General features: G+C 42.0%; 1 protein-coding gene across 1 annotated transcript in view; it reads right to left on the reverse strand.

Moving 5' to 3' along the window:
- Window positions 1-27566, reverse strand: part of Ccdc191 (coiled-coil domain containing 191) — a 70230-nt gene that overhangs the window by 13525 nt on the left and 29139 nt on the right. The window contains exons 8-13 of the mRNA XM_052158702.1: window positions 17156-17346; window positions 9085-9334; window positions 4817-5277; window positions 4051-4142; window positions 1960-2042; window positions 1190-1291 (exon numbers count right to left, since the gene is read on the reverse strand). Coding sequence (XP_052014662.1) covers window positions 1190-1291; window positions 1960-2042; window positions 4051-4142; window positions 4817-5277; window positions 9085-9334; window positions 17156-17346 — 1179 coding nt within the window. The remainder of the gene's footprint in view (window positions 1-1189; window positions 1292-1959; window positions 2043-4050; window positions 4143-4816; window positions 5278-9084; window positions 9335-17155; window positions 17347-27566) is intronic.

Here is a 27566-nt window from a genome sequence, read left to right on the forward strand (position 1 = left end):
ACAGCCTCAGGGATGTGATACTCCAAGTAGATCTTGAATATTTATGGAAAAACAGTATCTGCAGTGATGACTTCTAATGAATGCTTCATGATGATATTGGAGAGCATTAAATGATGAAGATATACAATATGACATAAGGTCCTTACAAATTTTCTGTAAATCTGCATTAATCCAAAACAAAGATTTATGAAGAACATTGTTGTATTTATAAATTAGGCAGCCCTGAAGAATTCTGAAGATACTTTACTCATGGTATAGTCTAAAAAGATAAAAAGTTTAAAGCTATATATACCTATAGGCAGACATGATTGATGTATTCATAGAGAGGGAGAGACACTCAGAGAAAAAGGCCCAAAGAAGATGCTACTGCAGGAGAGTAGTTAATTCTTAGTGTTGAGCTCAGAGATATTTTTTATCTTCTTTGTATTTTTTTTACAGTGAACAGATATGAGAGACAAATTTGTTATAGTGTATATTTTTAAAATTATTTTGTTGCCTTATGACCTCAAATTGTTCCATGATATGTTATACCATGCATTATAAAAAAGGGAGGGGTCTTGTAGTCATATGCATATTACTTTGGTATATATGTCTATTTTCTGGAGACTCATAATGTCTGGGAAGATGTCAAAAGTTTTGGGAAGTCAACTAATTAAGGAACTTTGTTTATCTTAAACAGCATTTTCTAAAACCATCTGACTACCGAATTTACACTTTCTCAAAACAACTTACTATTTCAGGAACTCCTAGGACGACATGGAATATAACACATGTTGGGGAAATGTGTTTTAGAATCTCTCACCAGTTTTTAAGGAATGAAACAGCTGCTTTTAGAGATTTCTTATGTTGATTTAGCAAAGGATGAAAATGATTTGACTGTCTCCAAAATCTAAGTGTACTTTGCCTCATCTGACTTCTTGGTTCCTTTTGTTCTTTCTAGCACCCAACAATGAATCCTATAGTATTTTCTCCAAATGAAAGGTCCTATCTTCTCAACTAGCATTTAATAACTTTCTTTCCCAGCATCTCTGAAATGTGTTTTCCTCTAACTGTCCATCACTCTATCCACCCATTCGCCACCTTTGCTGCGAGCATCCTATGCCCTGGTACAGGATGGCCAACACCATTGTGAGGAGAGAGACTGCTAGCAAGGGCTTCAGCAGGGGTAACCGGCAAAGCCTCTCCTAACCATCTTCCTCAGCCTCCTTTCCTCGCGTCTCCTCTCCAGCTGGGCTTCCTTTTCTTCTTCAGCCTTCTTTCGGCGTTCTTCCTCTTGGGCCTTTAACTGAGCCTGAGTAAAATCAGAAGACATAAAACTCAGAACCCTTCCTTTGAGTACGAAAGGAGGTCTTTGGTCCTGAGGCAGTAAAGTATTTACCAAATGCCTGCCCTCCTGGACTACGTATGCATTTTGTGACAGGAGGGAAAGACGCCACCAGCATGTTCTGTAACTTAGGGATCTCTCTGAAAGGACCTTCCCATGAGTATAGTCAGTCTACTTTCACGATTAAAAATGACTATTTTCAGTTCTTATTGTGAAATAGAAAGTCTGGTGTGAGGAAACCCAGTTAGCCCACCCCAAACAGAATTGTTACTTTTCTTTTCTAGATGCAAACTTTCCTTTTGACAGTTTAGGTCAAATGTTGGAGGATAAGTACTACTGTCATTGGGTCAACATACAATCAATTGACTATGTATAGATATATAGGATATATATTCACTATCCTGTGAACCTTCCAATCTGCTAGTTCACTTTTGTAAATTCCCTTTCTGCTTTGCTAATGATGTTAAGTGAACCCTCTCTTATTTTCCTAACACTGAATTCAGAAGGGGCAGGCCACAGCCTTCCTGAAGATGCTCTAACTCTAACGTCTCAGGAGGCAAGGACACACAAGGTTCCAGGTTTTGAATCTAAACAAGTCACTGTTCTTGCCTCAGTTTGCATTCTGAATTTATTACCAATTTGTCTTCCTCTTGTTGTTTCTTCCTTTCTGCCAAGATCTGCCTACGTTCAGCTCGTTGGATTGCTCTCTCTTCCATGGCTAAAAAATAGTAACATAGTCCCAATATCAAAAATACGAATACGAAGCACTCTGTAAAAGAAATGCCTCCATGTTATAGTCACATTCAGAGCTCCCATTAGGATTTTCTCCTAAGTTGAACCTTCTGACATAAGGCGCTTATTCCATCAACAGTGTAAAGATCTAACATCAGCAACAATCAACAACATATGCTCATTACACTTCCGTTTATATTTCTATAGAGTATATTTCTATTGGTTTAAATAAGACAATGCTCCTGGATGGTAGACTTTTGGTATATGAAACTCAGAAGCCAGAATTTTAATACATTGTTGATGATCACAACACACAAAAATGTAATAACTACAGCTAACGAGCACGTGGAGAGAAGAAAAATTCCTTAAATTTCCTTAAAATTCACTTATGTGAGGCTACTCACTTTTCTGAAGTCATCATCCATGTGTCTGTACTCATGGTGACAACAGGAAAGCTAAATCTGGGGTCATGGTGACTCTATTTCAGTGTAGCTGTAAGACCCAGGCACCCAGATGGGCTGGGGATGGAAGTGAACCAGGCATTTGGAGAACTGGCATCAGAATGATTTTGAGTGTCAGACTCCTGTTCTTGACAGTTTATTAAATATCGATCCAAAAGAAACAAATGTGCAAGATGGTCTGATACTATGACTGTACCCAGGCAGGGCTGGCCCAGGAAAGGGCACGAGCATCAGGAGCATGGAGTTCTGCTCACAAAGCCAGCCCACTGTTACTTTCAGTTCTACAGTTGCTACAGAAAATAATTTAAGTCCAAGTTTTAAGAATTAATAAACAAGAACCTCAGAAAGCTATTTCTTACAGATATTAACTGTCTGCTTTGCCTCTGAGGATTAGTGGTGGTAGCACAGATGGCAGGGGACTGTCCTTGAGGAGGAGAAATAGACTAGAGATTAGACTGAAGAACCGGAGAAGCAGAGGCTAGGCAATGCGTCCCCCCCATCTTTCCTAGATTGAATCATTAAAGTCTACTTAAGAAATAGACTGGGGTTCTGAAATAGCTAAGTCATTGATCAAACAATAATTTCAAAAACTTATCACAATGAACTGGACATTGCTGATCAGCCTTAGTGGTGGGTAAGGACAGCATTAGCTGCTGCCCCGCAGATGGCTGGGATATAGGCAGGCAATCTCTTCATCGACAGGACCTGACTAGAGGCAGAATGTCCTTCAGATGCCATTTGTTCTTGACAGGGCAGCAATTTTATGATAGGTTTAAAAGCCTCGCATTTACAGAAATCTATGTAATTGTCAAAGAACTCACCACCATCTACACACACACACACACACACACACACACTTTGTGATGTGATTAACAGCTATGTGATAAACTCAGTTAGCAGATTTACAAGGTGGGTCCTGAGGAATACCTTTTGTCTTAAAGCATGAGTTTTTAAACATTAAGAGTTCCACATGCATCTAAAATGCTATCAAATTAAACTACCTGGTTTATACATCTCATTATCAAAATGCTACTATTAAAATATAATAAAGCAACAGAATAACAGACCTTGACTTACTAGAAACTCATCAGTATTTTGGCACTGATGAATTATAATGGCAGATGAACTTTATCAATGTTTATTTAGCCCTAGCTGCTACTCAGGGTTTTCATTGTGTAATACCCCCTTTTCCCTCACAATGCAAATCTCAAATTAGAGGAAAAATGATGGACCTTTCATAATTCTCTCTCTCCCTCCCCTCCTTGTGTGTTGTGTGCATGTGTGCTGTGTGTGTGTGTGTGTGAGATGCATGTACATGTACACATACTCATGCGCATATTAGTTAAGAGTTGGCAGAAGGGGAAGGGGAAGAGCAGTGGAGGCTCCCTGGTGTACCCCATTCTTCCCATGTCTATGAACCTTGCATTTTTCCCAGGCTCTACCAAGTGTCCAGAGCTGTAAGCACCCAGTCCCAGACATCCACTACTCCAGTAGAAAAGGCAACCACCATGAAAACCATTGAGGCTGTCTTGCCTTTGAGCAAGGGATGGGGTGCTGTCAGCTGCTGCAGGGTCCTTTTGGATGCAGAATGGGGCTTTCTGGAATCGGTCCTACTATCTTCACACCTAGGGGATGGAACAGATGAACGGAAAGAAAATAAGAAGACAAGAAAGACAGCTGTGATCAATAATTATCTTCCTTCAAAGTCTTTATAGCTGAGGAACTCAAAGCACTATACAAAGTCCAGTGTAACTCCCAGTTAACAAGTATTCGCCCCAGACTAAAGTCTGTAAAAGGACAACCCCACCCTCATCAATTCCTCCCCTAAACAACCTTTCATCACACACACTGAGGACGTGTCAAGCACATCTGGAACCAACTTAAGTGACTTTTGGGGAAATGTAGATTCCTATTCTAAGTCTGAAGATAGTTTTACTGTGAACAACTAAACATTCAAGCGAGTCAATTAGCCAGCCCTGGGGCTGGCCCCTGGGGACCGTGCTGTCAGTCCTGGTTTCTCAGCACTGAACACAACCAGAAACTCCAAAACTTAGAACATGTCTCTTTTCCTACCTAGCTGCAGAGTTCCTCTCCTAACCACCCAGGGCTCACTGTATAATGGATCTGTCTGGGCAGCCATTTGCTTTAAATGTCTATGTACACCTGACACGGGACAGTCAGCATACATGCGCTTCTTGGTTTTGTGAGCATACAGGAAGCAGGCAAAGCTAGTCAGCTGCCCTCTTCCTTAAAGGAAACCCCCAAAGACATTCAGAGTGTTGGGACCCTGCTGACATACTTCCGAAGCCTGTGGCAGGCTCCCTGCAGGTCCTTCGCTCCCCTCGGACTTGACTGAGGGCAGCTCTGTCCTTCTGTGACTGCTGTGGCTCGCTCGGCTGCCCACCGGGCCTCGGCCAACCGCTGGTTTTCCTTCAGCTTCTGAATGGTTTTCTGCTGTTCCTCAAGTTTCTTCTTCTGCTTCTCAATCAGCTGTTGCTGGTAGACATGGCGCCGCTGGAAATGCCCCACACAGACAGCTCCTGCTTCCCGGCAGGTGGTCCCAGGCTGGTCACAGCTGCCAGGCCCTCCAGAGGTTTTGGCTGCTGCAGCCTGGCGCTGCTCTAGGCCAGGCGTGCTCCCAGAGACATGTGGGAGAGGACCCTGAAAATTACCCTTGGTGGTTCTTTCTGGGGAATGGCGGAGTGTACAACCACTGCTCTCCACGGGTGGCTTTTCCCACAAAGGGGACATGATAGTGACCTAGGGGAAAAGATGATATTCTAACTCAAATACAGACGAGACAAGATCCTGCCTTGGTCTCTCTGGTATTGTTCTGTCCAATGAACAGCTATCCAGAGCTGCCCTGCTCTCCTGGTCTGCGGATCTCAGACACCATCAGCCGTGGTGTAGTGAGGCATGTAGAATGTACAACTGGGCTGACCATCAAGAGTAAGTGTGGAGAGCGGCCGGAGCTGTGACAGCTGTTCTCAGGGCTAAGGCATCCTTCTTTTGGTTTTTTGAGACAGCATTTTATATAGCTCAGACTGGCCTGGAATTATGATCTTCCTACTTTCCCTTGCCAAAAAGTGCTGGGATTATATAGGCATGTACCATCATGCCTGGCCTTTTCTTATAAATTTCTACAGTTTATTTTACAACCAATCAATTTTATTTCTTATAAATATTTTTTAATGTAAAAATTGACTACATTTTGCGAAAATCTGAAAAATTTTCCTCAAAGGTGTTTGAAAACTTCCTTCTTCACTTTAAATACTTGGAAGCTTTTAAAGTCTAAACATGTGTATATGCATGTATATATGTATATTATACAGAATTTTTTTGTTTTGGAGGGGAAATTTTTTTTTTGCTTTTTTGTAACAACAGTAAGAACTTAATAAGAAAAAAAGGTTTCTTTCAGTTATTTCTTAAGATACAATTCTGTTATTTGAAGGCCTGTCCTGCCTCTATTAAATTCATCCTTAAATAAAGTACAAATGCAAGTTTATTTCAGCATCCAAGTCTGATTTAGAGTCTAGTCTCCAGCTCTTCCCCAACTATCTGTTTGAGGAAATCTAGAACTAGGCAAATATCTGTACTACCTAAGAACAGTTTTATTAAATAGCTTATATTAGCATATAACAGAATACCTTTCAAAGATGTAAACTTCATTATAGATGGGATTCATGCTTAATGATAAATTATCTGGAGGAGAAGGAAAACATCATTCCTTACCAGCAAAATTATTTTGGCCAAAATTCATGTCAAGTTAGTATGTCTGCTCTAGAATGTCTGAGTCATGACCTCGGATCTGATCAGCTACCTGGCAGATCTATAAGTTCTGCCACGTGCAATGGCTGGGGCAGGAAAAACCCAACATCAGAAGCTCTCAGCACTAACAGCGAGCCATCCTTGGGTACTCAAAAATACGCTTCACCATGATGGAAATGCTTTCTAAGACCTAGCTGGAGGGATGTGATACAGGGAACTCTGACATGCTAAAGACTTTTAAAAATAACCTTTTATTTTAAAAATGTCAGTGGACATTTATTCATGAGAACACCTGCTTATGTAATTTAGCATCAAGCAGGGTAGATGTTTTAGGCTCTTTTAAGCCTTGTGGTAATGACACGTTATTAACCCAGCAAGACTACGTAAAAGCCTTGAGTACAGAAAAAGATTTCTTTTGGATCATGGTAACTTCTGATGGTAAAAACAGGAAAATCAAACGAAAGCTTAAGGGTACAATTTGTACTCACAGGAAAAGGTCAGCACAGTCTGATCTAATCAGAGGAAACCGCCTATTAGGTAAATGATAATTCCAAAAAATTTCAAGGTATAACATGTTCATTCTTGGCACATAAATTCCTATGACTGTATAATTACTGAGCATCTGACTGAAGATTCTGTGTTTTCATTTGCTCATGTTTTACTGTGCATCCAGGAAAGATGGAGTTTATTTTGTAAGCTACAAGGCCTATTTTAGTCCCTTAGTGGTGTTTTCCATAATATTATTTGCTTGATAACACTTTTTTCACATACTTAGAGGCTTTTGTCTGAAATATATTTATAGATATATATGTATGTATATTATACAGTAATTTTTTTTTGCACAGGAAATTTTTTTTTTGCTGACTGTTTTCAGTTAAAGGTAACAACAGTAGAACTTGGAAAGAAAAAAAAAGGTTCCATTTAGCTATTTCCTAAGATATAAATCTTTTCTGGGTCTCAGTAGAGACAAAATTATCTAGCTGATATAAAGGTGGATAAGATGTCTGGGGGGAAGGGCCTGGAAGGTTACATAAGCCCCAATAAGCATTCTTATGATCCTTCTTGCTGAGACGACACTTAAATGAAAGCCGGTCTGCTTGCTTGCAGTAATCAGGGTATAAACAAGGCCGAGACCCTCAGGTGCCCAATTTAATTTTATGTGTCTGAGTTAAGTACTTAACAGCACTAGGAGCTGGGTGGAGGCGGAGATCTTTCCTAAGACTTTCTAACAAGACAAGTGCAACAAGCAAGAAAAACTATTAGGAGTGACCTCATAAAAAATGAACAACCGGGCACAGCACCAAACTCCAGAACCAAACCAAGAAGGCAAATGACCAAGTGGACAAAAAGTCTGTAGCACACATAATAAAGTAGGCATCAATAGTCCTAAAAATATAAAGGGGTAAGTGACCTATGCCTGCCTTTCTATATCCATATCTTTATGTATATATAGCCAATATAAGAATGTTTAACCTCACCAGCAATAAAAATGCAAATGACAAGGAAAATATAAGATAAAAAATAGAACATACATGCTGTCTTTAAATAGTTACTCGAAGTAAAACACTATGTATATATGCAAAGACTTAGCTACTATTGGGATGCTTGGTGAAACAGTGTTTGAAATAGTGCAAACTGAAAACAATATAAATTTCAGCCACCCATAAGTCAAACAATTTGTAGCTTAGGTTTACTATAGAATGTCATGTAGGCATTACAAACTGATAGCAGAGACCTGTAGACCCTAATACCCAGAGTAGGGATCAGGTCCACCTGAAGAACTGAATTACTAGTGCCCCATTTCTAGAAACGCTGATTAAGGAGGTACAGCTCCAAGAAATACTTTTAATGAAGAACTATGGCTAAGGTATACTTAATAACATAAAAATGACCATGTTCTATTTAGAAAATTCAAAAGATGTTTATAGAAAAGGAAAATAGTTACATTTATATTAAAAACAAACAAACAAACGACAACAGAACAGCCTTGCATAATACCACATGCGGTAAGTATGGCAAGAGGCTCGGGAGCTCAGGGCCAGCGTTTGCTGCAGCAAACAAAACAAAACAAAGCAGTCTTCCTTTCCCTGATGATGGCAGGCTAGCGTTCTTCAGTGACTTGGTTGAGGGAAATTTCAAGCAAAATAAAATATTAACAATAACAAATTTATATGTGTCTCACTAGGGAAAAGAGTAGATGTTCCTTCTACATTCCTAGTAGTTAACTCCAGATGATGGAATTATATAGATTTGGTTGTTTATTGGGACACAGCCTCATTATGTAGCCCAGACTGGCCTTGAACTTACTAAAAAGCCGAGGCTGATTAGCAATTACAGGTATATATCACTGCTGGCTTTAAAAAAACAATTCTTGGTGATTTTCTACTACCAAATTCTCACAATTAGTATGGACAACTTTTTTTTTTAATTAGGAAAAAACATTTAAAAATCCATTATGTCACAAGCGTATCCCAAAAGGACATGTGTGAAGGTCATGTCGGGGCTCAAGAGTCATCGGCAGGGCTTCACCCATCCCCTTCCAAAGGTCGCCCACTTAGCTGTGATGCACCCCTTTCTGGATCATGTCCTTAGCAACTTCCAGCTAGCCCGATGCTGACATATAACTACTGGGAAAAAAAAAGATCAGGTAAGGAACATAAGCACCCAGTGAGTGGTAACCTCTGTGCACTGTTGGATAGCTGAGAGAAGGGACTCTGACTGCAGAGGTTATAAAAGTGTGAAGCTTAGATGCAAGTCCATGGTAAACATGAAACCATGTTAAACAAAAGGACAGTGTACCTCTCCACTTGCCACTGGTGGGTCCACCACAGCCACTGCCTCAGCAGGAAGACCGACACCTGACGACCCCTTAGAATTCAGTTTCCCGAGGGAGGCTGCCTTCAGCAGCTCAGCCATTTTCTTCCTAGTTTGCTCCTTTGCGAGAGCCAGCTCCCTCTTTATAACTTCTGAACCATGCCAGCGCTGCCATTCACCAAAGCAGTATCGAAGAACTTGTCTCCGGTTAAACTCAGTAGCCAGCTGCTGTTTTCTAAGAGACAAAGTACTTTCATTAAAACAAAGCCATTTATAGTGTTAGTTGATAATACAAAGGAGACACAAGGTCAAAGTTCGTGAGAAGCTCCGTCTTCTCATGTCACATTAAACTAAATGGAATTACTCCACATTTCTCATAGCAGACTCTCATTAAAGGCATCGGTACCTAAGCATTAGCTTCAAAAAGAAAACACAACTGTACTATCTTCCCAATAAAACATATTAAATCTTATTATGTATACATGTAACTATTTTGAAAAGAAGAATGCATTAGGGAAAGAGAGATGCAGGTAGGGGTGGAAATCTAAAGCACGTAGTTAAGAGAAAATTCAATAACCTAACCATATCACTACTCAATGATGCCAATAATTAAAACTTACCCAAAGTCTAAGTGAAACTCTGCAGATGACCTTGTTAAAGACCTGGTTAGGGAGAGAAACACTGAAGAGGACTCATTTACCGAAGCGCTGACCTGAATGACTGACTGTTTGAAGACACTAGCTAAGCACTAGACACACATGAAGGGCACAGGCCAGGCCCCAGCTCTGATGGCGCTCATTCGTCATCGAAGAGCGAGCTCCTTTTGGCTGCAGAACCTTCATGAACATTAGTGAACCTGGCTGGTTGGAGTCAGGAGTGGACATTATTGTGCGCCCCCATGGGAATCTTCCCTAGGACACATCATAGTGGAAGCTGGCCAAGACTTCAAGCCTTGGGGCTGAGGAGAAGGCTCAGCCGGTAAAGCATGCATCACACAGCTGTAGGGTCTGTAGTTCAGATCCCAGAACCCATGTAAGGACCAGGTAGGTGTGGTAGCCTGTCTGTAATCTCAAAACACAGGAAATGAAGGAGGAATCCTTGAACAAGCTGGCCAGTCAGACTAGCAGAGCTCTGGCTTCAGCAAGAGACCTTGACTTAATATATAAAGTGGAGAGCAATCTAAGACAAATAAGAAAAAATGGAAGCAATCTCGTGTTTCTATCCGCACACATGTGAACATCACATATGCAGGTACCGCGTGTGTGAGTACACACACACAAACACACACACACAAACACACAAACACACACACACACACACAGAATATAAGCTAGAGGCTTCTTGTATCTACCTCCTTTTGGAGGGATGGTTATCACTAAAACCTTGGAAATTATTATGTTATTGATTATGTGGACTCGGGTGTCCACTTGGAGACTTAAAATCAAATATTATTTATTTGCTTTCTTGATTTTAGCTTGTAAACATAATAAGCTCCCCATAGCCCTTTTCTGTTAAATATTATATATGCACTCTAGGGTCCTATCAAGAAAATCATAACCATTTAAGTCAGTGAGTATGGAGAACATTTTTCTATAGACTTTTAAAAAGAAGATTCATTTAGCTTTGCATATGACTGTTTGGCCTGCATATAAATACTTATGTGGATCATATGCATGTATATAGTACCCACAGAGGCCAGAAGAGGGGGTCAGATCCTCCTGGAACTGGAATTATAAAAGGCTGTGACCCCCCCCCCCCCTTGTAAACCCCAAACTGAATCCAGAGACATCTGGAGGTGCAAGAGCATCAAGTGCTTTTAACTGACGAGCCATCTCTCCAGCCCTCTTTCTATAGTTTAAAAAAAAATGTTTACATGACTTCTGACCTCTATTGGTTAACTACAGTGAAAAATGTTCAATATAACTTAATATAGAAGTCTATGTGTAATCTTATATGAAACAAAAGTATATATAAGTGAGACGAAATTTCACCAAATAGTATTTATCCTTGCTACCAGAAATGCACTGCTATTTCTGTTCTAATACAGCCTCGAGACATAAGCACCTCAGCTGCCATGGCTTCAACACATCTTCTAAAAATGTGGAGACCGAATTCCTACTGTAACAATATGAACAACTGGGGCCTTGAAAAGGTAATTAAGGAGCTGGGGACTGAGACTCAGTGTTTCAGTGCTTACCTACCAGGCCAAAAATAAATAAATAAATAAATAAATACACTAATCAGGTCATGAAGGCTCTGCCCCAGGAAGACTAATGCTCTTGTTTTGGGGGTGGGTTACCAATGAGGGCTGCAGTTCCTATCTGACCAATGTGCCCTTGTCGTGACAGAACTATGCTCAGGATTTCTAAGCTTCCAAGAACTGGGAACCAAATAAACTTCTATGGTGCATAAATCATTCAGTCTATGATACTCTGCTACAGCAGCAAAAAAATCGACCAGGACATCTTCCAACAGCATATATCATTATATTTAATTGATCTTTATCATTCTTTGATGATGGCTGACAAATACTCGTGACTGGCAGATAGTTTTTATAGTAAAAGTATACCGTGGGTGATAATAAATATGCATGCACCTACATTGGAAATAAGTATCTAAGGAGACTGAGTCTGACACAATTTTAGACGAGGCAGCAGGTCGCAGGGAAGGGAGGAACTAGCTGCAAAAGTAGGGAGACAAACAAAAGTCTCTAGTGTTCTTCAGTAGGAAGAGTCATAAACTTCAGCATAGAAGAGGCTGCTGCTGAGTCTGATTAACACGACATCCAATCTACATCAGTCTTCTCGAGGATGAGTGTGAGATGCTCCTGGTATGCTAACATAATTTTTACAGCATAAACAGCCCAAAGCAGCACTGGGCTTAGGACCTTTCAGTAAAATTCTTTAGATACTACAAAACACAAGGGGTACACCATCATTATGACTAACTCCATCAAGACTAGGAGAGTAGAAGAAAGGCATGTTTGCTCTCAGCATTGGAACAGTCCATGATGGCTGCACAGAGCCTTGGGTGCAGTCACAATTTCTGTATTTGCCAGCTAAGGTGGAGGGGCCGAAGACAGACACTAGGAAATAAGCGACAGGTTGTTTCCATGCCGGCTGCTCTGCATTTCCTTTTGGCATAGTGACAACATCCCATATGAACCAACTTCTATACTTTTTAAAAGATCACACTAAAAATGTAGCTAGTTCTGAAAGACGGGTGAAGTCACCTCAATTTCATAAAGCCTTAGTGAGATACAATCGCTTAGGTAAGTTTACCTGAAGAAAAGGCTTAAGACATACTTCCCAGATAACCAGAAGGACAGAGTGCCTTATGGAAAACAGCCTGTCCCAATATGCTTGGAGGCTAAATCAGAACATTTCTAGCAAAAGCATACAAATTGATCATCATAATTACATAACTGTCTGCAAAGAAAGGCTGTCTCTATGGACCTAAGAGCACAGAACAGCAAAGATTTAAATAGGAATTGCAGTGTGAACCATGCTGCCCAGGATCAACACCTCTAATGGTGCTTTTAGGGAGACGTGTGCAATCGGAACCTCGAAGTCGGGAGAGCACCAAGCAGGCCTGGGAGAGTTGGCAAGGGGCCGATGACAGTCTGTAAGCTTCTAATTCACCCTTAGAAATGGTGCTACGAACTCTACACTGCGTAGTCTATAAAACAAACTGTAAAAATACAGAATGAAATCTATAGTAAAGTAATAATGCTATTTTACAGCAAGACTACTGAATATCTAAACCATGTTTTAATTTTTCCTTTGCTTTAGGTAGGGCTTACACAGTGGGCATATGGAGGTCAGAAGAAAACTTGCAGGAGTCTGTTCTTTCCTTCTACCATGTGGGTCCTGGGTCTTGAATTTTTCAAAAGGGAATGGGAGGATACAGATCCACGTGCCAGGGACCTGACTAAGTACAGAAATCTGATGCACAACGTTAAAGCAGCAGTGACAGGAGCGGCTGCATTTGGGATGAGCAGGTTCAGCAGGAATAGGAAGGAGCAAGCTAATGCAGTCAATAATGCACTAGGTAGCCCCCAGGGAACAGGGACTATAAGACAATTTTGTCTAAAGGGGTTTTGAAAGGGAGCCAGGCAGTGTGAGTCTGGTCCTCTGACAGGCCGAATATGGGCTTCAGCAGATGTATACGCATGTCATGGGGTCCATGGCCACTCACCTGGGGACCTAGGCAAGCACAGAGGAAACATGATCAACAGCAGCTCTCTGCAGAGGGTTCCCCAAAGAAGGCTGAACTCACAAGTGTTGGAAATGAAGAATTATGGACAATCAGAGATTATAGGAAGGAAGAAGTGGGAGTCTTGAGAAATGATTGGGAGAGATTAAGGCATGTTCAGGCACGGCCAGGGGGTTGGTGTGAAGACTGCAGCACAGGAGATGAGGGAGGCGGCTGCTACAGACTAGGGCAGGAGCCTCCTAGGAAAGACCAGAGAAAGCCGGGGAACACGACTCCAGAAGAGCCGGCAGAAGATACTGAAACAAGCACTGCCGATTTCCGGTTTCCCACAGAGCTGTCTAAAGGTTCAAGGAAGAAGGGAAAGAGGAGTAAGAGCTTTGGAACCAACCTGTGAAAGTCAACTGCAGACTGAAACTGTTAACATTTCAATGCCACAACGTTAAAGCTCGAGGAACAGAGTTTTGTTGTATTACCTCAGCAATTGAATGTGGAAGTGTCTGTTGTGCTGAAATTCTAGTATGATATTACACTGAAGTTTAATAAAACCACTAGTTATAGTAAGCATATTTTCATTTCATTTTACTTTTGGGGGGCTGGGTCTCATGTAACCCAGGCTGGCCTCAAGCTGGCTGTGTGCTAGAGATGACCTCCAGCAGCTGATCACCTTGCCTTCTCTTCCCAAATGTTAAGTTTACAGACATGCGCCCTCACCCCTAGCCCAGCACTTCTTCTGAAAGAAAAGAGATGGATGGAAATAGAGTGACCACAATTCCTCTTAGGGAAAGCCAGATGCATTTGTAGGATAAGTGCGTGAGCCCTGGAAGTGGAGGTGAGGCTGCATAGGCTCAGAAGCAAAGGAGGCTACTAAATTATGAATAAGAAGAGAGGGGTTTGTTGGGGCTTGAGCGGGCAAGTGGGAAGAACAAAGAAAGCCTACCAGGCTGGGCCCTGCAGGGGCACAGACCACGAGGAGTCACCTCAGAGGACAAAACAAGTGTGGGTGCAGAGATCAGGGCTGTGGACTTCAGCAGCATCCTGCCATGAGCCGCAGCATGAGCGGTGGGTGTCCTGTCAGTGGGTGAGCCGTAAGCCCCCATGTGAGTGACCACTTTACTACTTATTCTCCCCAGAGCAGGACGACTGCATCAGGTTAGACGCAGGAAGCAATGGGGATTTCTTTCACCGCTGGCTCATCTATCGCTGTAGTCAGTGTCCATCCACGGATGGGGAGAAACCCCAGTGTGCCCAGTGAAGGTGGCTGAGGTCTGAATTTCCTACAATGCTGTCTAGGACAATACTCAACATAGAGGGAGCTGGGGACTCAGACGGGCCTGCGTGAACAGCTCCTTTCTCAGATCACCTGACTCTTGGTTGTTTGGTTGGTCGGTCTGTCTCTTTCTCTCTCTTTTTTAAAGTTTTACTTATTTATTCATTTTACAACCCAGTATCAGCGCTTCCCCTCTTCCCAGTACCCCCTCATGCAAGTCCTCCCTCCATTCTGCCTTCCCCCTCTCTTTTGAGAAGGGCAAGTCCCCTCTGGCTGTCACCCCCTCTGTCCCTACCACCATCTGAAGTGGTACTGTCTGGAAAAGGCTGAGTCAAGAGTCCTAAGGACAAGGCTCGAAACACACTTGCTCCGAGTGGCTTTCTGCAAGGCACTTCTATGCTCGGGGCTGGAACTGACAATCCTAAGGTGTCATCCTGCTCTAGGATATTTTTTGTTCTAAGGTTTTATAGTAAAAAAAAATAAGTTAAATATTTTCTAACTTGAGCAGTTAACAATTTTTTAGTATCCATTCTGAACATTTAAAAATAGACACCTGAAAATAATTCAGATACCAGACTAAAAGTTCTGAGATCTTAAAAAAAACCTGGCACATTATACTATTACGAAATCTCCATTTAGTGCTTTTATATTTAAACTGTTTAATTGGAATGGAATCCTGAATTCTCCAGATTTTTCTTCTACAAGTTTCTTCTGGCATACGATGCTTGAAGACAGCTTTTAACTTTACCATTTCACTTTCCACCCCATGCCCTTACACAGATTCCAGTCTACATTCTTTACCCAGCAAACCTCACATCAGTTAGTTTTTCAGTACACTGCCACCCCAGATCCCACACCAATCACAAGGTTGAGGGATTCTGGAAACAGATTAAAGGAGAGTTTTCTCCACTGGCTCTTCTCACAGAGATGTACCCTAGCATATGGTACAAAAGAGTCATCCTCTTGCTAGAAAAGCTTTAGAAATTCACCTTATTACCAAGTAATACCTAAACTCCATGTCCTGGCACGTGATGCTTCCCACGGGGGCTGGAGGGGCTCAGGGGGTATGTGATACACATAAACGCACACAGACAAAATACTCATACACATAAAATAAGCATAAATCATCTTGTAATGGTAGGGAGAACACTGGTGACATAGCTTGTAGACCTTGGTTCAGTTCCAGCACTCACAGGGTGGCTCACAACGCCCATTAACTCCAGCCCCAGGGTTCTGATGGCATCTTGTGGCTTCTACAGGCTTCTGCATGCATGTGGTACATAGGAACTCATGTGGGATCACACGAAAACACACAGATTAAAAATAAAGAAATAAAGCGTGCAGCCAAGCAACCAAGCAAGCAAACCAGCTTCTCAAAAGCTGATAGGCTTGAAGGCTGCATGGCCGATTATCTCCAGGCAAACTAGAGCCTACACTTGCATCCCAATGAGGCCTGCTCTATACAACCTGAGGCACTGACCTGGCCAGCAACATTTTGCTGTGCTTTCTTAGCAGCAGAAGGGAACATATTCCTCACTGTACAACACTGCTGAACACCTGCACTGTCCCTATACACTGTTTTCCTCACACAGGGCAAAGGACCATGTACCCAACGCCTACATGCCGTCCCAGGGTTGATGCCATCACACAGTTGTACAGCTATGCCTTTCAATGTAACCACTCTTCCACATACCACACACTTAATTTTTCATCCTGAATGGATGGCAGAGTTGTCATTAATGGTTATGCATAAGAACGTAATGCTTCCTTCAACCTAGGTGACATTGATTCCAGAATAAAAAGGACTGAGGATAAGGTTATGGACTGAAGGTGTATAGCCCAGTAGTAAAATATGCATTTAGCACATGCGAAGCCCTAAGGTCAACACCATCATGTGACATCAAGCAAAAACAACAAAATACAAATAACACACACACACACACACACACACACACACACACACACACACACACTCACTGACTGCATGCTAAGTTAAAACTTGGAAATGAAAAGGGAAAATGTATTTAATTTTAAGAAAATAAAAAAGCTTTATTTGACAATAAATTCTGTGTGACCCAGCACCAGTAAAGAGGGACTTGATATAAAAGCATCAGAAACCTCTAAATAAGGTGTGGAACAAAAGACAGCGGCGGGAGGAATCACTCTTGGCAGGTTGGCCCTCCCAGATGGATGCTCCCTGTATCCTTAATTAACATTTTATGTACTGACAGCGACTCTCTCAATGAGATTTACTAGCATATAAAGCAAACCCGCTCTTCAGAACTGTGAGACGGTACGCGGTGCGGTGCTGCTGTGAGCGTTAGGAGCCCTATCCTTCCTTTTCAGAAAGGGAATGAGTCTTATCAGTACATCAGATAATCTGCTTCACTTCAGATTTCCAGCTATGCCTTTCTAGCAGGGGTAATGTACAACTGAGGTAAAGTGACAGTGGGTCACTGTATCATACGATGATTCTAGTGGACAGCATTTTTGAAGTTGATTTTAGGGCTCTCCAGAGGGAAGGTGCCCTTGATATGTACACCAGAAGGGTTTTCAGAATCTAAATAATGGTACCTGTTCTCTTCCCTAAGGTCATTTTCCAAGGCTTTGGTCTCCCGTTCCAACTTCTGGGCCCTTGTATGGTCTCTCCAGGCTCTTAGGACCTTCAGTTGAAGCTTCCAGTCAGACAGGGTCCCCGCTTTCCCCAGCTTAATCCTATGATCCAGAATCAGCTTGTGCCAGGCAGAGAAATACCGTTTTTGACACTGAAGTGGAAAGAGTTGGAAAATCATGACCAATCAGCTGTCGTGTTTCAAATGTGCCACACTAACAGCCCTGTCCTCAGATGTCCCCATCACACGAATTACACACAAACCTTACCTGTGATTTGAATGGAATGGATCAAAGCTCAATTCTTTCATGTTTATAGGAATGAGGAATATTTAAGTTAGGCATCAGGGGCACCCATAGCTTCAGGCCTTAAACTAAAATACTGAATTCTCATTACAAACTAAAATACTTTATTCCCATCAGAAGGCATGGGACCTGTGTTAAATTGAGATAGCAGCTCATCTCTCAGACAGAAACCAGAGGCCTTAAGAAGCCCGAGAGAGCTGCTCCCACTGAGACCTACCCTCCTGGGATGTCTTGGAGGCTTCAATACTCCACCCTTAGTTCAATCCCGTCTCAAGCACCGCTCATGAGCTGCGTGAGTGAACACAAGTAACAGAATGGGGCCTGTTCCTTGAAAACAAGACAGTTAAAAGGGACTAGTTTATCTGGGCTACCACTAATCGTGTTATTAGGGTTTTGAGGAGTAGGCCTAGCGATTTCTAGCCCTCATGCGCCTAGGCAGCCAACAGCAAACTAGACAAGGTCTACCAAGCCTCCAGAGCATGCTTTACTCATGATCCAGGTCTCAGGATAAAATCACTGCCACCCAGTCCTTGTCTATATACTCCATCCTCATAAAAACCAACCAACCAAACAGAAGCACAACCATTCTGTTCTTCCTGGACCCTCTGCTGCCAGCTTCCTGTCTTCATATTAACTTCCCTGTCTTTACTTGCTCCTCCTACTTCAGGATTGCTTCCCACAGTTCGGCTATGGCCCACTCTCCCTGCTGCACGTGCTCCTCCCACTGTGCTCCAGCAAGCTTTGCATCCTTCAGCCAAGCTCTCCCCAAACCTCAGCAGGATCTCTGCTTTACTGATTTCCATGGAACTGTGGGACTCCTGAGAGGGCACAGGACCCTTAGCTGGGAAGGACAAACCTGGCAGGGGCTCTGAAGTATGAGATAACAGGAAGAGACCTCCCAGAAGTGGCTTTAGGGGAAGGCTCACTGCGTTCTTCTTAAGGGATACAGCTTCAGCATTTGCTATACACTTGCCATTCTGTTTCAATATGGGAGTTTTAAACAAAGTTTTGGAAGAAACAATCTCTACTTTTGGAAGGTTATAGGAAAATGAAAATCAGATATAAAAGATGGGCCTGTAAGATGCCTCTGCTATGTACAGGTGCTTGTCCTGCGAGCCTGAAAACCTGAATTCTACTCCCAGAACCCCAAAACGGAGAGAACTGACTTCACAAATCTGTCCTGAGAGCTAGTTTGTTTTCTGTGGCTGTGATGAATGCCATAGCTGAAAGCATGGGGAAGGGCTCATTTAGCTCGCAGGTTACAGTCTATTACGGAGGCAGCCACGGCAGGAACCTGGAGGTAAGAACAGAAGCCGGGGACATGGAGGGGCGCTGCCAGTTGGCTTCCTTCCAGGTTCACTCCCAGTTGCCTTGATTACTCATAATACCAAGACAACACTCAAACAGTCTGGCATCCCGGTGACGTCGCTAATCTATAGATAATGAATTAGTCTATCCTAACAGCGAAGGGTACATTCTCAGCTTTGAAATGGAACGAGAACTACATATACCCTTCTATGGTAGAACAGCATCTCTAGAAACTTACCTGAATTCAGGAGATCAAAATCGAGCCTATAAACTCTGTAGTCAATATGAGCGTGACTGCAGAAGCTAACAACACTCCATGTCAGGGGCCTGGAGCCCTGCTTTACTGAAATAAACTTACTATTGGGCTTTCCCCCTGCTTGCTCAAAAGCAATCATTCAAATTTAGATTAAAAAATAAAGAATGAATCAAAGATAGCTGTTTATTCTTGATCCATAGTAAATATTACTTAGGTAAACATGAGTCTGATGAATGTTTTGAAGACACTGGTAGAAGGAATACGCCCCCAGTCCTCTCTTTAACTTAGAAGGGACAAGAAGTGTCATTTTCCCACAGATTGCATCTGTTTGTTCCCTTCACTCTGGTACTAATCACTTTTCTTATGGCTGAGACAATTCTTGGCAAAAGCAATTTAAGGAAGGGGTTACTTGGGCTCTAGGTTCAAAGGCATAGTCAATCGTGGCAGGGAAAGGATCTACAAAGGTCTAGCAGTAGTTGCAGTTTGACTCATTGGCCACGTGGTACCCACAGTCAGGAGGCAGAGAGGAAAGAATGCTGATCTAAGCTGGATTTCTCCTTTTTATTTGGTCTGGTACAGTTCACATTCCCAATGGGTCTTCCCTCCTCTAGTAAACCTCTCTGCAAAGTCCCTCACTGGTGTGCCTCCTAGGTGATCCTAAATCCAGGCAAGATGACAAGGATTAAAGGTCATCCCCCACAACCCCAGTAAATTGCCTGCTGCTCCTGTCTCTCCTAATCAGTTCAGTCTAGAGCTACAAAGGTGCTTGTGATGGTTTGTACATGCTAGGCCCAGGGATTGGCATTAGAAGGTGTGGCCCTGTTGGAGTAGGTATGTCACTGTGGGTGTGGGCTTTAAGACCCTCATCCTAGCTGCCTGGAAGTCAGTATTCTGCTAGCAGCCTTCAGATGAAGATTTAGAACTCTCAGCTCCTCCTGTAGCATGCCAGCCTGGATGCTGCCATGTTCCTGCCTTGATGATAATGGACTGAACCTCTGAACCTGTAAGCCAGCCCCAATTAAATGTTGTCCTTGCAAGATTTGCCTTAGTCATGGTGTTTGTTCATAGTAGTAAAACGATAACTAAGACAGAAGTTGGTATCAGGGAATGGGGTATTGCTGTGATAGGCCTGACCATGATTTTGTATACAAGAATGTGGATTTGGGGGCTTTGGATTTGGAAAGCAGTAGAATCCTTTAAGTGGGGCCTAATGGGCTATCCTAGTAGGGATATGGAAGACTTTGTTGCTGAGAGTGACTTGAACTGTGTAGACCTGGCCCAAGAAATTTCAGTGGAGAATAATTTCAGTATGTGATGTAGAGTCTGTTGTGTTCTTTTGGTGAAGAATGTGGCTGCTTTTTGCCATTCTCTGAGGAGTCTGCCTGAGGCTAAGGTAAAGAGATTTAGATTAATTGCTTTGACAAAGGAAGTCTCAAAACAGTCTGGTATAAATTCTGTTGTGTGGTTACTGAAGTTCACTTTTATGAAGAGTGTTTTAAAGAAAAGGAGCAAGCTGAGAAAGGAAAAATATAAAATATATGGCTCTAGTATTAAAGGGGTACCAGAAAGTGAAATGGAGCTGAACCTATGTTCAAGATTATTAAATTGAATTAAGGGAGTAGTGACTTTGGGGAAAGATCCTACCAGGCATGGTGGTGCGCACCTTTAATCCTAGGAGACAGGCATGCAGATCTCTGAGTTCAAGGTCAATCTTAGTCATGGTGTTTGTTCATGTACAGAGCAAGATCCAGGACAGCCAAGCTTAGGCAGTGAAGGAGATAGAAAGCAGAAAAGCTGGTGGTAATGCAATAGAACAAAAGGCAGAGGTGCCTTAGTCATGGTGTCTGTTCACAGCAGGAAAACGCTAAGACAGTACTCTAGCCCCTTGCTCTTAAAAGCACACTTGAGTTGGAAGAAGAGTGCTTTCTGTTTAAGCCAGAAAGTTTTACTATCCAGGTACTGACATGACCTCTCTCCATTTAATACATTTGTTTCTGTATCAGATTTTGGTTGCTGATGATGTCCATATAATCATATATTCTCCTTGTAGCTTTTACCATCAGTTTATTACAGGCTTGATATGGTAAATGAACCAGAGAAAATCATGACGGGGAGGAACTGTACCTAAGTATGTAGTTATAATAATTCTCCAAATACAATACTACAATGTGAGAAGTTTTAAAGTGAAATGCTGTCTTTCCCTTAAAATCTTCCACAAGACAGCATTTGGTTTTTAAGGTTTCCACTAGAGGGAAGAAATGACAACCTACCCTGCTAAATTTATTACCTGCACTGGAGTTGCCCTCGTTTTGTTGGCAAGAAAAGCTCTTCCCTGAAGTGTAATCACACTGCTGTCACTGCAGATGATTGACACTACGTGGAACAGCAATTTGCTATCTAATCTTCATTGTAATTCTAACCCTGTCACTAGAGATGCTTGTTCTGATTAATGAAGTGGGTAACTCATCAAAATTCCTTAGCTAGTTCCCTTTGTCAGAAAGCTCAGTGATAATTGCATCAAAATTCTCTGTCATGGAAAAGTAAACAATGAATTGTAAAGAGGGCAAAAATGTCAACAAGTTTACAATTTATTTTTGCTGAATGGAACTAACTGTGGTGCGACCCTGGTCTAGGGGACTTGGCTGAGGTTCAAATGTCAGGGAGAAGGTTGCCCTCCCACAAATGCCCGAGGGACTCCTTTCTGCTCCCATTCTGAAAGGAACAGACATCCCACTCTGCAATTGGAAGAAATCTTTATTGCCTTGTTTTCCTTTAGGAATCACTGTTTAAGGAAAAAAAAAAAAAAAAAGAGGCACAGCCGGAGCTACAAAGAACCTGGGACTTGATAAGGATCTTTTAGCACAGCAACAGAAGTATGCAGTAGGAAGGACCAGGCTTACATTCTAGAAAGGAGAAAAAGTGCCCTGTGACCTATCCTGCTCCTCTTTTCATCATTTTTTTGCCTCCCCCCCAAAGAAAAGAAATCATGACTCTGCCCACCCCCACCGATTACCTAGATCCCTTAACTGACCTCATTAGAAGAATGTCATCAAGTTTCCGGGACAGAGTGCTAAGCTACTCACTGTCAGATGCCACGGGAAACTCCAGAGGCCGGAATGACTCTACCAGGAGACACTTTTATATTCAATTTCATTCTTTCTTCTTTTATACTTTTTTTTTTTTTTTACAACCCTTGGTTTTAGATTTAACAAGCATATCCAAAAGCAAAGCAAAAGAACAAGCCTTCTTATCAAAACTATTGGGAATCAGGGGCTCCATCTGTCTTCCTTATACCTCTTCCTCGATTGCAGAGTCTAAAATCCCAGACAATAGACACTGTAACATTTTACCTATAAATGTGTCAATATATAGAGAGATAAAATAAAGATGTTTGGTAAAATTTGAATGCTGTTAGAAAGTTTCAATCAACAATATTGTATTTATTGAATAGTTATTCTGTGTTGTTCTAGAAGGAACAACTATTCTGGGTTGTTCAGGAAGCAAATGGTTAGTCTCACTCTAATGTAGGTGATTGTGTGGTCACTGTAGGACGGGGCTCCTTTCCCAGCCTAGCAGGAACTAGATCTCAGGATGCTAGCACGTCTTGATGAAGGCTGCCATCACTCCCGTGGCCTTCTCTTCTCCTCTGAGATGCTCTCATGGCTCCCTTAGTTCCCACTCTCTGCTTCACCTTCTGGGGACCTACACACACACCATGCTTGGAACACATCTGACCTCAGAGAACAGAGACAAGTGCTTGTTTCAGCTCACCCACAGGAGATTTTTATAAATATTCACCAGAAATGTCTAGTGTTGAAGAAAAAACTATTCCACCCTGTAAATTTTTAGAGAATGGCCTGAATTTATGCCATAGGCTTTCCCCTTGATTTATTTTATTTTTATTTATTTATTTTATTTACTTTTTTTTTTTTTTTGAGAGATAGAGTCTCTCTGGGTAGCCCTGGCTGTCCTGGAACTTGCTCTATAGACCAGGCTAGCCTCAAAATCAGAGATCCACCTGTCCCTGCCTCCTGAGTGTTGGGATTAAAGGCGTGCACCACCACTGCTTGGCTTCCTCCACAAACAACAACAATAACAACAAACACACTGGAGTTTAGGTATTGGTAGATTACCTGCTAAGACTGTGTGAGGCTTTGGCTTAAGATCAAATACTGGAAACAAACACTGTTGAAGAATAGGAACCTTTAGGCTTACAGCGCTTTGGAAGGACAAACACTGGCTCTAAGCGCTGGTCCTCTCATGAGAATGGACAATTTGGGTTATTCATGAGGTGAGACAAAAAAAAGAAAGAAAGAAAGAGAGAGAGAAAGAGAGAAAGAGAAAGAGAGAAAGAGAGAAAGAGAGAAAGAGAAAGAAAGAGAGAGAGAAAGAAAGAAAGAAAGAAACAAACAAACAAACAAACAAACAGAAAGAGCAAGCTCCTTGTCGAACCCAGCACATTTCCGTGGGGATTTCTATAAAGCTGATACATAACAGTGAGCACTCATGGCTCAGCCACTCAGGAACTCTCTCCCACATAGTGCCTTTGGCAATAACCTAGAGGTAGAGGCTGGCCAGGCCCACACTGCACGTGCTCGCAGCTCTTTGTCTGCACTTTGTTTTTCAAGGAGGCCCCCTCCCTGACACAGCAGAGAGGACAGTGGCTGTGTCACTCCAGAAATGGCTTTGCTTCAGTGCTCTGCAGGCCTTCTGATGACAGTAAGATCTTTGGAAAGGAACCATGCTGTATAAATGAGGCATTTAATAGTTTCCAGTATCCTGGTAGGAAAAAAAAATGCAGGTTTTCCCCCCCATATATCACCAGGCTTTCTTGGTCTAGTTTAGGATGGATTTTTGGAAGGCTTTAAGCCACAGGCATAATATTAACAATGATTCCTGTGGGTCATTATTATCTTACCCTCTAGCAGAAAAACTTAACCAAATAAGCAAATCAAAACCTTCTCCCCAGAGAATGCAGTTTAGGCTAATATCACCCCATTTTCCATTGTTCTCTGAGACTTTCCCAAGCAGAAGAGATCACAGAGTTTCTAATCTTATTAAACAAAAATTTATTTCAGAATAGAGAATTAAGAAGGCACTTTCCAAGCAGTGTTAAGAATTTCCTGGTTAACCCCATGTTGTTTCTGCTAATTAGCTATGACATGTGAATTGCTGAATCTCCCAAAGAGATTTCACTGCCAGATGAAAGAGAAAATAAGAGAGGCTCTACTGCAAAGTTGCTACCTAAAAACAAGTTCCTGACACTGTGAAGGGGAAAGCTGGGGGCTGGGAAGAGGATGTATGGAGTGAGTTCCTCCTGAATGCTCCTCTCAGGAGTCTGTTATGTGGCCACCAGCATGTGAACAGCTTAGGCAAGAGGCCTGATTTTAGTCTGAGCCCAGCCTGGGTTACACGGCATGCTCTGGGCTACCCTAGGAAATTTGTCTGGAAAAAGAAAAGACTAACTAACTAAATGGCTTAGATGAGATATACAATGAAAATCCAACATCAAAGCACAAGAAATGACAGACCTACACTGGAGCGACTTCTAGAAAGATTTCCCTGCTGCTATTCTGTATGACTACCCTATCGGGACTGTGCTGTGAAATACTCTGAGCATGCAGGCTGTGTTCTGGCCCTGACTTGAGTCACTGGGCATTTTCCTCTGGTTCACCTGTGGCCAGTGAAGGTCACTTTGAACTCCCTTAGAATTGGGCAGGGATGCGGAACCAGACCTGTACTTGAATTTACCAAAGACATCCTATTTCCAGTTCTATGTAAACATGAGAGAAGGCAGGCAGGTAGATCATACTGGCTTGTAGACATCTACTGCAGAAATTGAAAGAGGTTTAAGATCTGTATCATAATAAACAATGCAATCATACTGAAGGGGAAGAAAAGAACTTAAGTAATGTTGGAAAAATAATATTTTGACTGAAAATTGTAAGGCTAAAAGTAAAACTACATCCTGATTCTCCTACTCCTTCCCAGTGTTGAGAACATAAGTTTGCCCTGTCACACCCAGTTTCCTATCACACTCAGCTCTTGGATTAGCAATTCTCAACTAACATTTACAGCAAAGTCAGATCAAAGTACAAGTCAATAGAATGTAGATAAAAGAGCCAGCTTTCTTATTGTCAGGGGAAAGTGCTACAAATGTGTGTGTGTGGGGGGGGGGGCATTTTTTCTCTGGCAACTGAGCGGGCAGGTACAACTAGGAGCGCAGGGAACATAGGAGAGGTAGAGCAGCTAGGACAGGGTCCGTCTGGGCTCCACCTGCACCCAGGAGCTGGGCAGCACCACAGCACTCTGTGCCAGGGGAGAGCTGGTTACCCAAGAGTGTTGAGACAGGCTTGCAGGCCCACAGGAGGGAGAAGCACCAGCCAGAAACAGCAGGACCAACTAAAATCAGAGATAACCAGAAGGCAAAAGGCAAATGTAGGCAACAGAAATCAAGGCAATATGGCACCATCGGAACCCAATTCTCACACAACAAGAAGTCCTGGATACCTCAACACACTGGAAAACCAAGATTTAAAATCACAGCTCATGATGCTGATAGGGGGCTTCAAGAAAGACATAAATAACTCCCTTAAAGAAATACAGGAGAACACAGGTAGAAGCCCTTAAAGAATTACAGGAAGGCACAACCAAACAGGTGAATGAAAAACAAAACCATCCATGATCTAAAAATGGAGATAGAAACAATAAAAAAAAATCACAAAGGGAAACAACTCTGGACATAGAAAACCTAGGAAAGAAGTCAGGAATTAGAGATGCAAGCATCAACAACAGAATACAAGACATAGAAGAAAGAATCTCAGATGCATAGAAAGCATTGACACAACAGTCAAAGAAAATGCAAAATGCAAAAAGTTCCTAACCCAAAACAGGAAATCCAGGACCAAATGAGAAGACCAAACCTAAGGACCAAACCCTAACCCTAACCCTAATGTATAGAAGAGAGTAAGATTTCCAACTTAAAGGGCCAGTAAATGTCTTCAGCAAAAATGTCTTTCCCTAAAGAAAGAGATGCCCATGAACATACAAGAAGCCTACAGAACTCCAAATAGATTGGAACAGAAAAGAAATTCCTCCTGTCACATAATAACTAAAACACCAAATGCACTAAACAAAGAAAAAATATTAAAACCAGTATGGAAAAAAAGGTCAAGTAACATATAAAGGCAGACCTATCAGAATTACACCAGACTTCTCACCAGAGACTGTGAAAGCCAGAAGATCCCAGGCAGATGTCATACAAGACCCTAAGGGAACACTAATGCCAACCCAGGCTACTATATCCAGAAAAACTCTCAATTACCATAGATGGAAAAACCAAGGTATTCTATAACAAAAACAAATTTACACAGTATCTTTTCACAAATCCAGCCCTACAAAGGATAATGAATAGAAAACACCAACAAAAGGAGGGAAACTACACACTAGAAAAAGCAAGAAAGTAATCTTCTTTTAACAAACCAAAAAGAAGAGAGCCACACAAACATAACTCCACCTCTAATAAAAAAAAATCAGGAAGCAACAATCACTTCTCCTTAACATCTCTTAATATCAATGGACTTAATTTGCCAATAAAAAGATATAGACTAACAGACTGGATACATAAACAGGACCCAACATTTTGATGCATACAAGAAACCCACCTCAAGCACAAAGACACTACTACCTCTGAGTAAAAGGTGGGCAAACAACTTTCCAAGCCAATGGTTCCAAGAAAAAAGCTGGCGTAGCCTTTTCTTTTTTTTTTTTTTTTTTTTTGGTTTTTTGGATTTGGTTTTTTCGAGACAGGGTTTCTCTGTGTAGCCCTGGCTGTCCTGGAACTCACTCTGTAGACCAGGCTGGCCTCGAACTCAGAAATCTGCCTGCCTCTGCCTCCCAGAGCGCTGGGATTACAGGCGTGCGCCACCAATGCCTGGCTGGCGTAGCCATTTTAGCATTGAATAAAATTGACTTTCAACCTAAAGTAATCAAAAAAGATAAGGAAGGGCAGTTCATAATCATCAAAGGAAAAATCTACCAAGACAACTCTTAATTCTGAACATATATGCTCCAAATACAAGGGCGCACACATTCATAAAAGAAACTTTACTAAAGCTCAAAGCACACATCACATCTCATACAATAATAGTGGGAACCTTCAACACCCCACACTCATCAATGGACAGATCAGAGAAACAAAAACTAAACAGAGAAACAGTGAAACTAACAGAAGCTATGGACTAAATGGATTTAACAGATATCTATAGAATATTTCACCCTAAAACAAAAGAATATACCTTCTTCTCAGCACCTCACTACCTTCTCCAAAGTTGACCATATACTCAGTCACAAAACAGACCTCAGCAGATATAAGAAGACTGAAATAATTCCATGCACCCTATCAGATCACCACGGACTAAGGCTGGTTTTCAATAACAACAAAAACAACAGAAAGCCCACATACACATGGAAACTGAACAACTCTCTACTCAACCATAACTTGGT

This window comes from Apodemus sylvaticus, chromosome 15 (assembly GCF_947179515.1).
Source record: "Apodemus sylvaticus chromosome 15, mApoSyl1.1, whole genome shotgun sequence".
Lineage (NCBI taxonomy): Eukaryota > Metazoa > Chordata > Mammalia > Rodentia > Muridae > Apodemus > Apodemus sylvaticus.